This window comes from Quercus suber, unplaced genomic scaffold (assembly GCF_002906115.3).
Source record: "Quercus suber isolate HL8 unplaced genomic scaffold, Cork oak 2.0 scaffold_176, whole genome shotgun sequence".
Classification (NCBI taxonomy): Eukaryota; Viridiplantae; Streptophyta; class Magnoliopsida; order Fagales; family Fagaceae; genus Quercus; species Quercus suber.
Genome location: NW_027069636.1, coordinates 46,481 through 61,497, shown reverse-complemented (window position 1 = coordinate 61,497; position 15,017 = coordinate 46,481). Strand labels below are relative to the sequence as shown.

Sequence of the window (15,017 nt, the reverse complement as noted above, 5' to 3'; positions counted from 1 at the left end):
GTCGTCTTAAACCTTCATATGCTTTTGAGGATTTAGAACTGAGTTAAGAATAATTAACTTCACTGCATGCCACTAAACCAATGATCTAATTCTTGTAATTGGCAAAAAGCATATAAGTATATATGTTTTTTTTCTTCTTATGAAATTTTAGAAATTTGTTAGGAGAAGAGATATTTTTGCTATTTGTTTTTGGGAGGAGCCACCATCCACACTTGGTGACCATTTTTTTTTTTTTTGGGATTTTTTGGGCTCATGTTAATCATATTGGGGCCTAGATTTCAGTTTTGGAGAGGCCACACAAAAATATTACACACACACACATATATATATATATATATATATTAGAGGTCCATCTCTGGTTGTTACATGCTTAGCAATATATATTATGTCAATTAGTTACTTCTCAATTCTCATCTATTGATAGTTGACAAAATATGAGTTGAGCTCACATTTGAAGTTGTAGATTGGTGATGGGTTATTTATTTTATAATTTGGTGAGTTACCCACACATTCAGTGGGTTTTGAATTTTTGACCTCACCTTTCACCCATTCTTATGGGAGAAGCAAGTGTCATTGGAACTAGTGCTTATTGGCAAATTGGTGATGGTTGGTTATGAATGAAAAACGTAACAATTTACATGGATGACTCAATGAGTGAACCTTCAGCATCCACTGGTCGCGAACCAACCATAGAACCCTGTTTCAAGAAAAAGCTTCCAGGCTTCATGAAGTGCTTCTTTGGGAGTTAAACTTCCATTTGTCTGTATTTTGAGAAAAAGTATCTCTTGTTTTTCTTTCCCATTTATAAGGGCAAATAAAGCTTTTGCACATTTTCGTTAATCCATGAATAGGATCTATATAGACACTCTGCTTGGCAAAGGGGTGGATTATTCGGGTTGTTTTGTCATTGTTGTGGGTCCCTCCCTTTGATTTTCCTTTTAATAATTGGGTTAGCATTGGATATATATTGGTTAAAGTTACACCATTTATAATTTTACATGAGATTTATATTTTGTTAATTGTACCTTTGGATTATGTATTTTTTGATAAGTAACCTTTGGATGATGTATTCACTCCATGCTTATCATTTATGTAAAATTTTATATCAATAAAAAGTTATTTACAATCAAATCCTCAATTCATGCATTTGGAAATTGATAGATGAGATGGCTCTTAATCCTTGATCATCTTGATATTTGATTAGCATAATAGATTGTGGAAAACTATATAACTCAATGTGGGTTTTAGCGAAATACTTAGCTAATGCAACAATATTTGGTGGGGTTATATTAACCAAGTTATATTAGGTGTAACTTAAACCTAACCCCCTCCCAAAACCACACACATATATGGTTTTGTCTCCTTGATATGGAATGTTGGGTATAATTTTGTATAGACTAGCTTTTTCTAGTGTTGATATCGTGGTAAATAATGTTGATCTCAGCTGCAGGATAGTTTGTTGTTTTCAAGAGCATACTGGGTTAGTAAATCGACTATTGCCTGGAATGTGGATGTTGGAGATGGTTCCTGCTTCTTATTCGCTAGTAAAACTGCTGCTTTATCAATTGTGGATGATGGAGTTGAAGGTATAAACTTTAAACTAATGATTACCTCCTTAATATGGTTGTTTGATTTTGTGAAATAATTTTATTTTTTATTTTTTCTGAGAGCAAATTACTGCAATTCAGATTTGACTGATTTCTGTGCTACAGGCAAGGACATGCAAATTAAGCTTGAAGAAGACAGTTGTGGGCTTCCAGAAAATGTAACATAGTCATTTGTAGAACAAATTATAGTATTTAGACCTAGCTCTGGTAGTTACCGCTGATGTTGTAGTTGTTTGCTTACATGTGCTAGTTTAAGAAGTACTAATCCCTAACTTGTTCTTCTAAACATAATCTTTTTAGGTGATTAGAAAATTTCCTCATATTCAAGACTACAGAGCTTTCAAAGTGCCTTCCACTTTGGATGCCAAAACCCTCCTCAAATGCCAGTTAGCAGTTGCTACTTTCAATTGTAAGCATTTTGTTTTACTTTACTTCTTAACATGAATATGTACCAGTGGAGAATAGTAGGAATAAATGTTCTAGATATCACTCTATCAAGTGATATAATAGAATCCTTAGTATGCCTGTTGAGGTTTATATTTATATATTAGTTCTCATTTTGTGGGTCAATCTGTTAACAAATTTACAGGCCTCTCATGTCTCACAGCTTGATGTAGTAAGTTGTAGCTATAACTAATCACATGATTATATAAACGATATCTGATTTATTGCATGGTTCATTAACAGCAATGTAGTTGCATGATCATTAAATGAAGTTGGTGATGTGTATATATATGCGTGTGTGTGTGTGTGTGTGTGTGTGTGTAAATCTCTTTTGATCTTCTTTTTTGATAAGTATCACATACACCCAGTAGGTCTTGAAGCCATGATTTCATACTCCATCTTGTGCTTGCAAGAGGAAGTGCTATTTGGGCCCTGGCTCATTGGCACAAACTCTCTTTTGCTGTGAATCAAAATAAGGCTTCTATTGTGGTCACTTGTATTTTACTGTTGTCTATTGAATCATATCCTTTGTGTCTCTTACAGCTGATGGGAAATGCATAAATGTTACTGGTTTGCAATTACCTGGTGTGCTTGACGACTTATTCTCATACAATGGTCCCCTTGGTGCACTTTACTCAGAAGAATCTGTTTCACTTTACCTCTGGGCTCCTACTGCTCAAGTATATCATATTTTCTAAAAGAATTCTGCCTTACTTTAGTTTTATTTTTGTTATTCTCAAAATCATTTACTTTTTCTTGATTATTAATTTGTCAATACAGGCAGTATGTGCTTGCATTTATAGGGATCCAGTAGGTGGGAATGCTCTGGAAATTGTCCAGCTTGAGGAGGTTAATGGTGTTTGGAGTACTAAAGGACCAAAAAGATGGGAAGGCTGTTATTATGTCTATGAAGTATCTGTATATCATCCTAGCACCTTGCGAATTGATAAATGTCATGTAAATGATCCATATGCTAGAGGGTATGCTGGTTGTCTCAATTAGCAAACAATTACTGAATATGGCTAAGGGGCTCTACATTCTAAAGTTAAACTGGACTACCATCTGCCAATACATGTTTACATATGGTGTATTGTATTTACAGACATACACATGGGCACATCCCGTGATGTTTTTATTTATTGTTTTCTTGTTGAAGCAGGCTCTCATCAGATGGCAGGCGGACATTTTTGGTCAACCTTGATTCTGATACATTGAAACCTGAAGAGTGGGATAATTTGGCAAATGAGAAACCTGATATACTCTCTTTCTCTGACATAAGTATATATGAATTGCATATAAGGGATTTCAGGTGCAAACTCAATCTATTGTGCTTATTACTTTATGGAGATCAGCAGATAATAGACTTCCTCATTCTTGTTTCAATAGTTCATGGAACTCTTAAATGAGAAGTTTGGCCTCCAAGGGTTTTTACATTCAAACTCACTAGTGGAGCCTGCTTTTTCTACATTTATATTGTGTTCTAACTACAACATAATTGACTGGTCTTTAGTTTTGCAGCTTTTGCCCTTGCATTTCTTTTGATGTTGCACCTTAGTTAGAGACATATTTCATTTCTACCTTTATACAAATAATAACTAAGAATTTTAAGTCTGGCTTACCTGCTAGAGGGAGGTTTCAATTGATAGGTGTTGTTACTGCTTGCTTGATTTCACTATTTGTTTTCTTTTTGCTGAGTTCTGTAGGTTTGTGTTCCTCTAATATTCAGTGTTGCTATTGCAGCGCCAATGACTACACTGTGCATCCTGAATTTCGTGGTGGTTATCTGGCCTTCACTTTGCAGGTTTTATGTTCTTTCAATCCTGATTACTGACAAAGTTGTTCTTAAAAGAATAAAAATATTTTTCCACCTTTCTATGCCATAACAGATATTGTCTCTGCACTTAAACATAGATTTTCGGACCTGAGATTGCTTTGTTGTCATTGTTTTTTCTTTCCTCGATATTCTCTCTCTCTGTCTCTCTTTCCCTTCCTGGCTGGTCTTCATGGTTGATATAATAAAAAAGGTTTTGGAAAATTTCATAGTTATGGTGCCAGAAACAATCTTTGAGGTGGTTCTCTTCCAGGGAGAATATTTGTAAAATTGCTGATATTTGAAAAACTTTATGCTTTTGGCACAATAGCCATGGTCTTTAACAATAAGGTTTTCACTATGTTATTTATCAAAATATATTCATTTGAGATTTCAATATCTTATATTAATAATTCATAAAGATGGAGAGATTGAAGAGGACGTGAACCATAAGATAAGAGTAGGGTAGATCAAGTGGAGAAGTGCATCAAGGGTATTGTGTGATCGTTGAATACCTATTATGTTAAAGGAAAAGTTTTCTAAGACTGTTATAAGACTAGCCATGCTTTGTAGTACTGAATTTTGGGTTGTTAAGAAGCAAAATGTTCATAAAATGAGTGTAGTAGATAAGATTAGAAATGAGGAAATTTGCTAATAATAGGGGTGACCCATACTTATGAAAAATGAGTTAGAGTTGATTGAGACAGTTAAGGCACGTGTAGAGGAGAGTGATTGCACTAGTGAGAAAAAGTGAGTTGATTTATGTTGAGGGAACGAAAATAGGTAGAGACAGATGGTAGGCCTAAAAAAAGACAACATTAGTAGAAGAAGTGAAAAAGATATGACAATTAAGGAGGTAACAAAAAGTATGACTTAAGATAAAATAGAATGGTGGAAAAGAATACATGTGGTTGACTCTCACTAGTTTTTTCAGTATCTAAAGCCGACCCCAAAATTTTTGGACCGAGACTTGGTTGTTGTTGTTGCTGTATTGATTTAAGTCTAAGAAGCTGAATTGCTGTATTGATTTAAGCCTAAGAAGCTGAAGAAGAGTAACAATAAGTTTGAGAAAATATTGATTATACATAAGCATACTCATTTAGTTATGTTGCTTTTAAACAGTCATGTGGAAAGACTGCTATAACAATTTGTTATCTAATAGTAAGCATATTGCTTGAAGGATTCATCAGGTGTGCTCCATCTAAAAAAATTATCAAATGCTGGTCTCACTCATGTCCATCTATTGCCAACCTTCCAATTTGCTGGTGTTGATGATGAGAAGGAGAACTGGAAGTGTGTGGGTAAGATTGTTTTTCATCTGCTGATTCTTAAACAATTCTCCATTCTCCCCGCAAAAAACAAAACTTTATTATGGTGATGAGCAAATGCTTTGACCTACCGATATAATTTTTGAAAATGTTAATTGTCACAGCTTTAATTGGTTTAATAGTTCAGTTTTGGCCAAGTCAATCTTTGGCACCATATAAAGAGTTAATTGACCATTCTGGACATGTTGATAACTGAACATTTTGTTGGGCTCAATTTTTTATAATTTTTTATCTAGTGGAATCATTCATCTCGATACCATTAGGGTTTTTGCAGATACCAATATGCTGGAAAAATTACCACCTGATTCAGTTCAGCAACAAGATCTAATTACGGCAATCCAAGACAATGATGGGTATAACTGGGGGTAAGCTCCTGGGGCTGAATTGGATGCCATTATCAAGTTTCTTTATATTGTGTTTGCTTGATCGGGTTGTCTGCTCTGTCTTACGTAGGTACAATCCTGTGCTCTGGGGGGTCCCTAAAGGAAGTTATGCAAGTAACCCAAATGGTCCATACCGTATAATTGAGTTTAGAAAGATGATTCAGGTATGGATTGTTTGTATTCTTTTCATTTTGATCTTTGTGTTGTGCAGACTAGATATTTGGGTTTTACATATGTCTGCAATCAGCTTAAGTAGTTTTTTGTTGCTTTGTTCCTCATCAAGATCTACATTCATTATAGGCACTTAACCGTATTGGCCTTCGCATTGTATTGGATGTTGTCTACAATCATGTGCATGGAAGTGGGCCCTTTGATGAAAATTCCGTCCTTGATAAGGTGATGATCTATTGTTAATATTTGGGAAAATTACATTTTAAACCCTATCATTTAGGGTATAACAAATTAAAGCCTGTTGTTTCAAAAAGTGACAACTTAAACCTTGAAGTTTTACAAAGTAACAAATTTAACCTTGTAGTTTCAAAAGTAACAACTTTAACCCTGAAGTTTTGGAAAGTAACAAATTAATCATTTGGTTTTCAAAAAGTAACAAACTAAAACCCCCAGCCTATATTAAACCCCAAACATAATGTTGTTTCACTTAAATGGGTTGAGGTTTAATGTTTACCTTTTGAAAACTCAGGGTTTGATTTGTGACTTTTGAAACAATAGGGTTTAATTTATTACTTTTTAAAACTTTATGGTCAGTTTTTACTTTTGAAACTACAGGGTTTAATTTGTTACACCCCTAACTATAGAGTTTAAAATGAAAATTTCCCTTAATATTTTATGTCCACTTATGGTTTTTGGATACCTGTTTTAAGTCATGATTGTAACATTCCATTGTGTATATAAGTGATATCCTGTATAATGTAATTTATTTTCCTGGAAGGTTTGTCTGCTCTTTGTTGTGACATAAGGTTTCTCTCTAGATTGTTCCAGGTTACTATCTGAGAAAGAACACCGATGGTCTTATTGAGAATAGTACATGCGTGAATAACACTGCCAGTGAGCATGTTATGGTTGAGCGTCTGATTCTTGATGATCTTCTTCACTGGGCAGTTCATTATAAGGTGATTGCACAGTGTTATGGTGTCTTCTTAAGTACCTCAATTTTGGCTCTGTTACTCTGATATAGTTAGAAAGCTTATGCCTTTTTCTTTCTATAGTACATTGGTGTATTGTTGGCTTAAGGCAGGTTTATCATTTCAACTCTTTTTTTGTTTTTTGTTTTTGCAGTTACGCTTTAAGTTTTTAACCCAGAAATATGTAAATAGTTGATAATGAGTCATGATTTTTCAGGTTGATGGGTTTCGGTTTGACCTCATGGGTCATATAATGAAAAGTACAATGGTACGTGCCTCTCTGACTTCTGGTTCTGTTACCGCACAAAACTATAGAGAGATCTAAGTACATATAGAGATCTATGTAGATGTCTTGGTAGTTGAAAGTGTATTCAATGTGTTCTTTTATACGAGGGATCCTCTAAAATGCTAGTAAGATAAAAGATTATAGTTAACATGATTTGGGATTCTCAACCAATTTAGGGTGGTGCAATGAGCTACTGTACAAGAGCCATGCAGCTACAAGATAATATTATGACCTATGTATAGGTGAAAGCCAAGGATGCTCTCCACAGCCTAACAAAGGAAAGGGATGGGATTGATGGTTCAAGTATCTATATGTACGTTTAAAATCATAAACTGATTTATCTTCTTTTAGGTTTCATCATTACTGCACTGGAGTTGGTGCTTGGCTTTTCATTGTGAACCATTTTTTTTCTCCTTAATACTTGTACCCATGGTGTGTTTTTTCATTTTTGCTATGTACTGTTCCTTTTCTCAGATATGGTGAAGGATGGGACTTTGGTGAAGTTGCCAAAAATGGACGTGGGGTAAATGCTTCTCAGTTCAATCTTAGTGGAACTCAAATTGGGAGGTAAGATTTTTTTTTTTCATTTCATCTATCATTCTTTCCTTACTGTGTCAAAGCAAATCTGATGCAGGATTTAACTATAAAATGGGTATACTTTTGTAATCAACTTTACATGCTCGACTTGTTGACCACTCAGAGGATACTATCAACATCTGTTTTTCAAGTTTGATTTGTAATAATTGGCAATCTCAACACTGAAAATTTAGATGCATTTTGCTTTGGACCTGAAGTCTGACTGCAATGGCTTCCATTCAAATTTCAATGTAATGGAAACTACGTACTCTTTGATCACTGGCTAGCACTCTTTATTCATTCTGCATGAAGCATTTAGTTTATATAAGTTATTGTGGAATTTATTCAGCTTTAATGATCGAATTCGGGATGCAATGCTTGGTGGATCTCCATTTGGCCATCCTCTTCAGCAAGGATTTGTTACTGGTCTATTTTTGCAGGTATTCAATAATTTCTTCTTTGCAAAGGTTTTATGTTTGATTTACTTTATGGATGAATTTTTTTTTTTGTAATATTCTTCCTCTGTTAGAGAAAAATTTGCATCAGTAGAGAAATTGTGATAGCCTTTTGAACTAAATTTTCAAATGACTACTACATTCTACATGGTATGAATTGAGAAGATTTAATGAATGAGCTAGAGAAATATGTTTATTATGCAATTATCAGTGAACATAATGCGGTGATGGTCTGCTTCTTGCCTGCATTTTCTTGGCCTATGACTAACTATTCTATTTGTGGTCAGTGAAATAGTGATTTCTGTTACTAGGAGTTGACTATTGCTAGAGAAAAAAAATTTTCCTTGCACAATTTCTTTATAATAATTGGTTATTTTCAACTAGTTTGAATAGTTAATTAGTTGTTCTTCTGCAGCCAAATGGTCATGATCACGGTACAGAAACTAATGCAGAATGCATGCTTGCTGTGGCAAAGGATCACATCCAGGTGCTTGACAAAATCATTGTATTTAATAGTGTTGAATTGGATGATTTTTGAAGTAAAATTTCAGGTCTAGCATCATGGCTTTTCTAGTTTTCTTAGTCCATGTACATTAATCATGGAATCATGTGGGTAGTGGTGCACATTTACTTTTCTTTGCAAGCATTATTCAAGTCACCCTAAGTTTTATATATATATATATATATATATTTCTTGGATTAACTATAAACTAAAGTATGTTCACATTATTTAGGTTGGCATGGCTGCAAACTTGAGGGATTTTGTGCTAACTAATTTTGAAGGAAAAGAGGTATGTGATGGTTTGATGCAGTTTTCATCTAAATTTCGGTTTTAGAGCATCTTTTGTTTACTTACCACATAAATTGGAAAAATATTGTTTTTCATTGCTGTATATATTGTGATGTGTGTTTATCTGCTTAGAAAGTTTACTTGCAGAGAATGAGTCTTATGATTTAAGTGAGCTGCCTGAGGTTGTTGAAGATCAGTTGCTATTTGCAACTAAATGATACAGCAATCCTTTGCTTTTTGGGGGATTAATGTTTATATATATACAAAGACATGTCATATGTGTGACTGTTATCACAAATTCACATTGTTTTGAATGGTGGAGAACCAAATGCATGATCAACTATGCAAAGCATGGGCCCCTACAACCTTTGTGATATTTTGGGAAAAGAACAAACAACTTTCTTATCGCAACTTCACCTGGTCTTCTTAGCATATAAATGTGCACAGACAACACACACACACATGCACCTGCATATTGTAAAGGCTTATTCTAACTTATTATGAAACAACACGCACACAAATGCTCACACACACATTTGAAAGGCTTATCCTGACTTATTGGTTACATTTCCTGCCTTGCAATACACACACAAACCTGATAGTATAAACTTGCTCTTTTAATAAAATTGATCCTAGTACAATCATGTTATAACTAGGGTATACGTTACTTTGACATTTAATGATAGTTATCTGCTCAGGTAAAAGGATCAGAGGTATTAACTTATGGTGGGGCCCCTGTTGCATATGCTTTATCTCCCACAGAAACAGTAAGAATCTTATTTTGTATGCATATTTTGTTATTGTTTAAATAGTAATCAATACCCTTTTTCTATTCTACCTTCCATTTAAAAAGTTAAAAATCTTATGTTTTGGGCCCCATCTTATTAAAGAAGAGCCGGGTGGGGGGCTTAGCCCAAATGTAAGGGGGAGTGTTAGAATGATGATTAAATGCTTAAATTCACAATTTCCTAGCCTTTTGGACAATTTGTAGTTTATTAGTTTTTATTTATTTATTTTGTAGGTAAAAATAATTTTATTGAAATGAGACTACCTCATGAAAATAGGCACAAAGTGACCTAAAGAATTACAAATGGAGAACTATCTACATATGGATTGAATCTATGAAAGAATGAATAGAGTTACTATTTGTGAGACCTGACACAAAAGACCGCTCATAAAGAAATCTAATGACGAATGCTTGCAATTGTGTTGATATGCACTCCATGTCTTCAAATTGATCTTGAGTATAATGTGGGAGTACATGCTTACGAAGCATACACTTCATTTTGGCCAAGTAACAATGGGTAGGAGCGGTTGGTGGCAACCCTACCCATGGCCTCAAAAAGGCATCCCTAAGAAGGGTATACTTGCCTGACCCCATAGAGCTAGATACCTCCGACTATAACTCTAGTGGACTGGGATTCAAGCCCGACCATTGAGTGAGGAGAACAAGTGCAGTTACCACTCATCCGCTTTCTGCAGTGGTGCTTAAAAGCATACACATTTTGTTGGAGTCAAATTTTTACTGTCAGACTTTCTAAAATATTGTTGATCTTACACCTCTCTTTCTAAAGTATTGTTGATCTTACATACCATGGGTTATGAAAAAAACACCAAAGGTTTTTCTTACTCTTAAAAATATTTTGTTAGGTGGAGTGGTGTTGTGTTAAAAATATCGAGCTAAGATCTCAGATACATATAAGATTTTGATAGAAATGACCATAAAGCAGTCAATTATTGATTACATAACTGATGCTTCTGCAAGAGATTGCAAGGTTTCATTCTTAGTCCTAAACCACTGGGTTGATTGACACTTTAACTGTTGTTCTATTTTCAAGGTTAATTATGTTTCTGCTCATGACAATGAGACCCTGTTTGACATAGTGAGTTTGAAGGTATGCTCAACATTTTCTTGCAGTGCTTTTATATTATTATGTTTAATTCTGATCTAACTTGGTCCTTTAATTTTAGACTCCAACGGAAATCTCTGTAGACAAGAGATGCAGGATAAATCATTTGGCAACAAGTGTGATAGCGCTATCACAGGTTCCAACCATTCCAAAATGTTAAATAGTGATAAAATCTTGTAATTTATTTTCTTGCTGTTTGCTTTATACAATTGCATTCATCATAGCATTTAAAGTTAATGTAATTCATAGCTTATTGAGACTTATGAATTGACTAATGAATTTTACAATGTGTTTGGTTGGAGGTGTTTTAGGGAGGATGGAAAATAGGGGAGTGAAAAGAGGAGAGAATGCCACTTTCTTTTGTTTGGTAAGAGGATAAAAAAAGGTGGAAGGAAGATAGGGGTTGGGGAATTTTCTCTCCAGGCCCACAATTCTCTCCAAAATAGAGGGAAAACATGGGAGAAAACTTGAGGGAGGCAAAATGTCAAAATTACTCTCCACTTTTCCATCTTTCTACTTTTTATAATAAGGCATAATCGTAATTAACTCTCTATCCTTTCACTTTTCCATCCTCTCTACTAAACACACATGATGGAAAACACAAATATTTTCTATCCTCCTACTTTTCGATTCTCCCAACCAAATAAAGCCTTAGTCTTTTCTCATTTTGACAAAAATATTTATGTTAAGTAATAAGCTAATTTCAATGAGAGCATAAGTAGGTTATTTTGGAAAACATGAGTTTTATGGACAATGAGTTGATTGATTGTGCACCATCTTTTGCAAATTCTGATCTTCTCTTAATGCATTTATATCCATTATGTGTTCAGAAGTGGTACAGGTTCTCATGATGTTGAGTGAATAAAGGGACAATTCATTAAATAGATTGGTTCAGGAACTATCTTGCTTAAGCATGACCTGTTTATAATTTGATTAACAACTTCAATGGATTAACCTTGATTTATTGAATTTGTTAGGGGTCATGTCAAACTGATTAGCTACCCCAATTAACTTAGTTTATTTGGCAATAACACTAAATTAAATAACATTATCATTTACCACAAAATTTATTTTAAAAAATAAATTAGTTCAAAATGATCATGGTCTTTAGATGGTAGGGTCATTGAGTGCGTAAGACTAAGTCAAATTCAACCTATTCATGAGAAGGTTGTCCTGGATTATTTCTGCTCTGGATTCTTTGGAGTAGTTCATGCTAGAAAGGATCGAAGCAGAGTACAGTCAGGGGAGGAGGTGAGGGAAAGTAGAGGATAGAGAGAATGGGAGTGCCCTTAATATGCACATTTTCCCTTGAGTCGTCCTGTCTGGTCTTGTCCTAGTGGTCCACCAATCAGAGCCTTTTGAATGCCCCCAAACATGAACACACTAGTATAACAAGGCATCTGTTTTTGTGCTGCCCTTGTGTCAGAGCTAGGAGCCATATATAGTTAGTTGATTGTCGGGGTATAAATTGGTTAATTTTAGCTGTTTAGAACTGTGTCCTGGGGATTTTTCCAGCTCTAACCTATAGCATCCTGGACAAGATACTTAGTGACATTGTTTGCCTTCAATTGTCACTTGCTTCCAAGATTCTGTCATATCTATACCTTCTGTGCAAGGATGTCTTTCTTCTTATGGACAGCTGCTAGGGGTAGCATTCTCACCATCGATAACCTTGTTTTAAGTGATCAGTCCCTTGTTGATTAGTGTTGCTTATGTCATTGTAATGTGGAAACTGTAGATTATCTTCTACTTCATTGTAAGTTTGCTCATGTTTTATGGAGTGAAGTTTTTCTGATTTTTAGGGTTCAATGGGTAATGCCGGCTACAATTGTTTCTCTTTTCTTTGCATGGAGGAATGTTTTGGGGAAAAGTTCTTCAAATGTTTGGAATATGGTACCAGCCTGCCTTTTGTGGTTAATTTGGTGGAATGCAACACCCGTATTTTTGAAGATATTGAGAGACTTGTAGATCTCTTGAGGTCTGTGCTAGCTAGAACTTTGTTTGGATGATCTCGTACTTGGGGGTTCAAGCAGTGTATTTCCATTTTTTATTTTCTATTAGTTCTTCTCTTTGATTTGTTACAAGTGCAGTGGATTCACCATCGTGAACACATTGTTTCTTTTTTCTTCATTAATAAACTTCTTCTTTTCTTTTCTTTTTTTGATAAGAATAAACTTCTATTATCTATCCAAAAAAAAAAAAAAAGAATATGAGTTTGATCCTTTAGATAATTCATTATTTCTGAAATACTTATAACCCCCATTAATCATTTTTTCTTAGGGAATACCATTTTTCCACTCTGGTGATGAGATGCTTCGCTCAAAATCTCTTGATCGTGATTCATACAACTCTGGGGATTGGTTCAACAGGTCCACCATTTTTGTTGTGCTCAAGTTACTTTCCTAATAATAATTTTCATCAAACATATTGGACAACCATTATCACTTTTGACTTTGACTTCTAAAAGGAGCATCTGATATTCTTCATGTTAATATAACAATAGAGTTATAAATTGGGATCTTTCTGCGAGCATAAGTAGACATTGACATTCTTTCTTCTTGGCACTGGTTGTGGATTCAGTGCAAAAGGTAACATGTTTCAGTTTTATCTCATATTTGATTTTTGCTTTTCATACTTTTCAGGCTTGACTTTACTTACAATTCTAATAATTGGGGTGTTGGCCTTCCTCCAAAAGAGAAAAATGAAAAGAACTGGCCACTGTAAGCAGTCGCTTATCTCCAATCATTACTTGATAATTGTGCATGTTTTAGTCTGAGGCCACAATTGAAGTAGTTTGTTTGATTTTTTTTCCTTTTAAGTTTTGGCCCCAAGGGGAGGGGAAATAGGAGATTCGAACTAATGACCTCCACTTTATGAGGCATGAGGATTGTTGTATCCCTTGAGGTTCACAATATGAGTAGCTTCCTGTGATGAGTTGATGACTATTTTTTGAAGCAAACATTATTATTATGTATTGGCTATTGTTCTGCCTTTATAACATCTGGTATAATATTTCATATTTTTTACTGATAATCTTGGATCTATTTTTCCGTTACAGAATTAAACCAAGATTGGCAGATCCATCCTTCAAGCCTCAGAAAATTCACATTCTTGCTGCTGTGGATAATTTTTTAAATCTGTTGTGTATAAGGTACTCTTCGCCGCTCTTCCGTTTGAAGACAGCAAATGCTATCCAGGTGATATGTCATAACTTTTCAGAAAAGTATACGTTTTCACTAACCTAGGTAACTCCCAAGTTCTAAAACTGTAATATGTTATATCTTCTCAGGAAAGGGTACGCTTCCACAATACTGGACCGTCATTGATCCCTGGTACAATAGTGATGAGCATTGAAGATGGTTATGAAGGTGTCCCAGGGTTATCTCAACTGGATCCTATGTGGGTAAAAATAAATTTTAACTTTCTTTTCTTGTGCATAATATAATTAATGATAGAGCTGCTATCCTTTGTTCTTCACAGCTATTCATACATTGTGGTTATTGTCAATGCAAGTCCAACTGAAGTCTCATTTGCTTGCCCTGCATTACGGGCAAGAACTCTTAAATTGCATCCTATTCAGGTAATCTGCTATTTCGATATATAATTGTAAGGTTAGGTCTGTTAAATGCTTCGAGCTAATATGACTTCCACGTAGCATTCCATTTGATGATTTAAATTGAATTCCACTTTCAAAAAAAATTTAGGCCACTGAAGTCAAGTTCCTTGAAGTTTCCAAATGCACCTTTCATGATTTGGTTCATCTAGAGCTTCTAATATTTGTTGGCATACCTTCTCGGGTATCATATATTGAAATTTCATGCAGGTGATGTCAATAGATGAACTAGTCAAGAGCTCAACATATGAAGAATCCTCTGGGTGCTTCACTGTGCCCCCAAGGACAACATCTGTGTTTGTTGAGCCTCGATAGATTTGAGATTTGAGTGTCTTGTGATATCAATTGTGGTATTTCACCGTTCATTTCACTTTAAAAGTGGTTGGGTGCCATCATTAGCTAGTAATCTGGTGACTTCGTACAGTTCTCGTCTATCAGGAGTTAGTTGTGACTTCAACAGCGCCAAACTTGTGATTAAAAAAAAAAAAATCTACTCTTTTTAAAGCGTGTTCTCAAAGGAGTGAAGCTTCCAGGGCTTTTATTTTTTTGGTTGCACTCATCAAATGTTTGTGTAATATTTAGCCAAAATATTTTGAAGATCGAATTGTAGATAAGTAATGTAGATGACCTTGAAACTGGAGATCAATGAATAATGATTAAGACTTCAATCTTT

General features: G+C 34.7%; 1 protein-coding gene across 3 annotated transcripts; it reads left to right on the top strand.

The window, feature by feature from the left end:
- Positions 1-1,233: 1,233 nt before the first annotated feature.
- LOC111992098 (pullulanase 1, chloroplastic) lies at positions 1,234-15,017 on the top strand. 3 transcript variants are annotated; one of them, XM_065778227.1, is made up of 27 exons: positions 1,249-1,586; positions 1,713-1,765; positions 1,908-2,016; positions 2,595-2,731; positions 2,832-3,031; positions 3,211-3,360; positions 3,792-3,852; positions 5,042-5,162; positions 5,464-5,554; positions 5,643-5,736; positions 5,873-5,968; positions 6,562-6,702; positions 6,932-6,982; positions 7,243-7,313; positions 7,475-7,567; positions 7,926-8,016; positions 8,447-8,518; positions 8,766-8,822; positions 9,508-9,588; positions 10,660-10,716; positions 10,793-10,867; positions 13,012-13,100; positions 13,374-13,451; positions 13,790-13,928; positions 14,021-14,130; positions 14,212-14,311; positions 14,555-15,017. In XM_065778227.1, the coding sequence occupies exons 2-27, from the start codon at positions 1,721-1,723 to the stop codon at positions 14,657-14,659; spliced, it is 2,514 nt and encodes an 837-aa protein (XP_065634299.1). In that variant the 5' UTR covers positions 1,249-1,586; positions 1,713-1,720; the 3' UTR covers positions 14,660-15,017. The 3 variants fall into 3 exon arrangements, with proteins under 3 accessions (XP_065634301.1, XP_065634299.1, XP_065634300.1); XM_065778228.1 differs by having other exon boundaries at positions 1,251-1,586; positions 9,520-9,588; XM_065778229.1 differs by lacking the exons at positions 14,021-14,130; positions 14,212-14,311; positions 14,555-15,017 and adding an exon at positions 12,534-12,709 and having other exon boundaries at positions 1,234-1,586; positions 13,790-13,905.

Coding starts and splice junctions, on each gene's coding strand:
- LOC111992098 (XM_065778227.1), top strand. CDS start 1,721: ATGCAAATTAAGCTTGAAGAAGACAGTTGTGGGCTTCCAGAAAAT. Junction 2,017..2,594: donor AGCAGTTGCTACTTTCAATT/GTAAGCATTTTG, acceptor TGTCTCTTACAG/CTGATGGGAAATGCATAAAT. Junction 7,314..7,474: donor GATGGTTCAAGTATCTATAT/GTACGTTTAAAA, acceptor TCCTTTTCTCAG/ATATGGTGAAGGATGGGACT.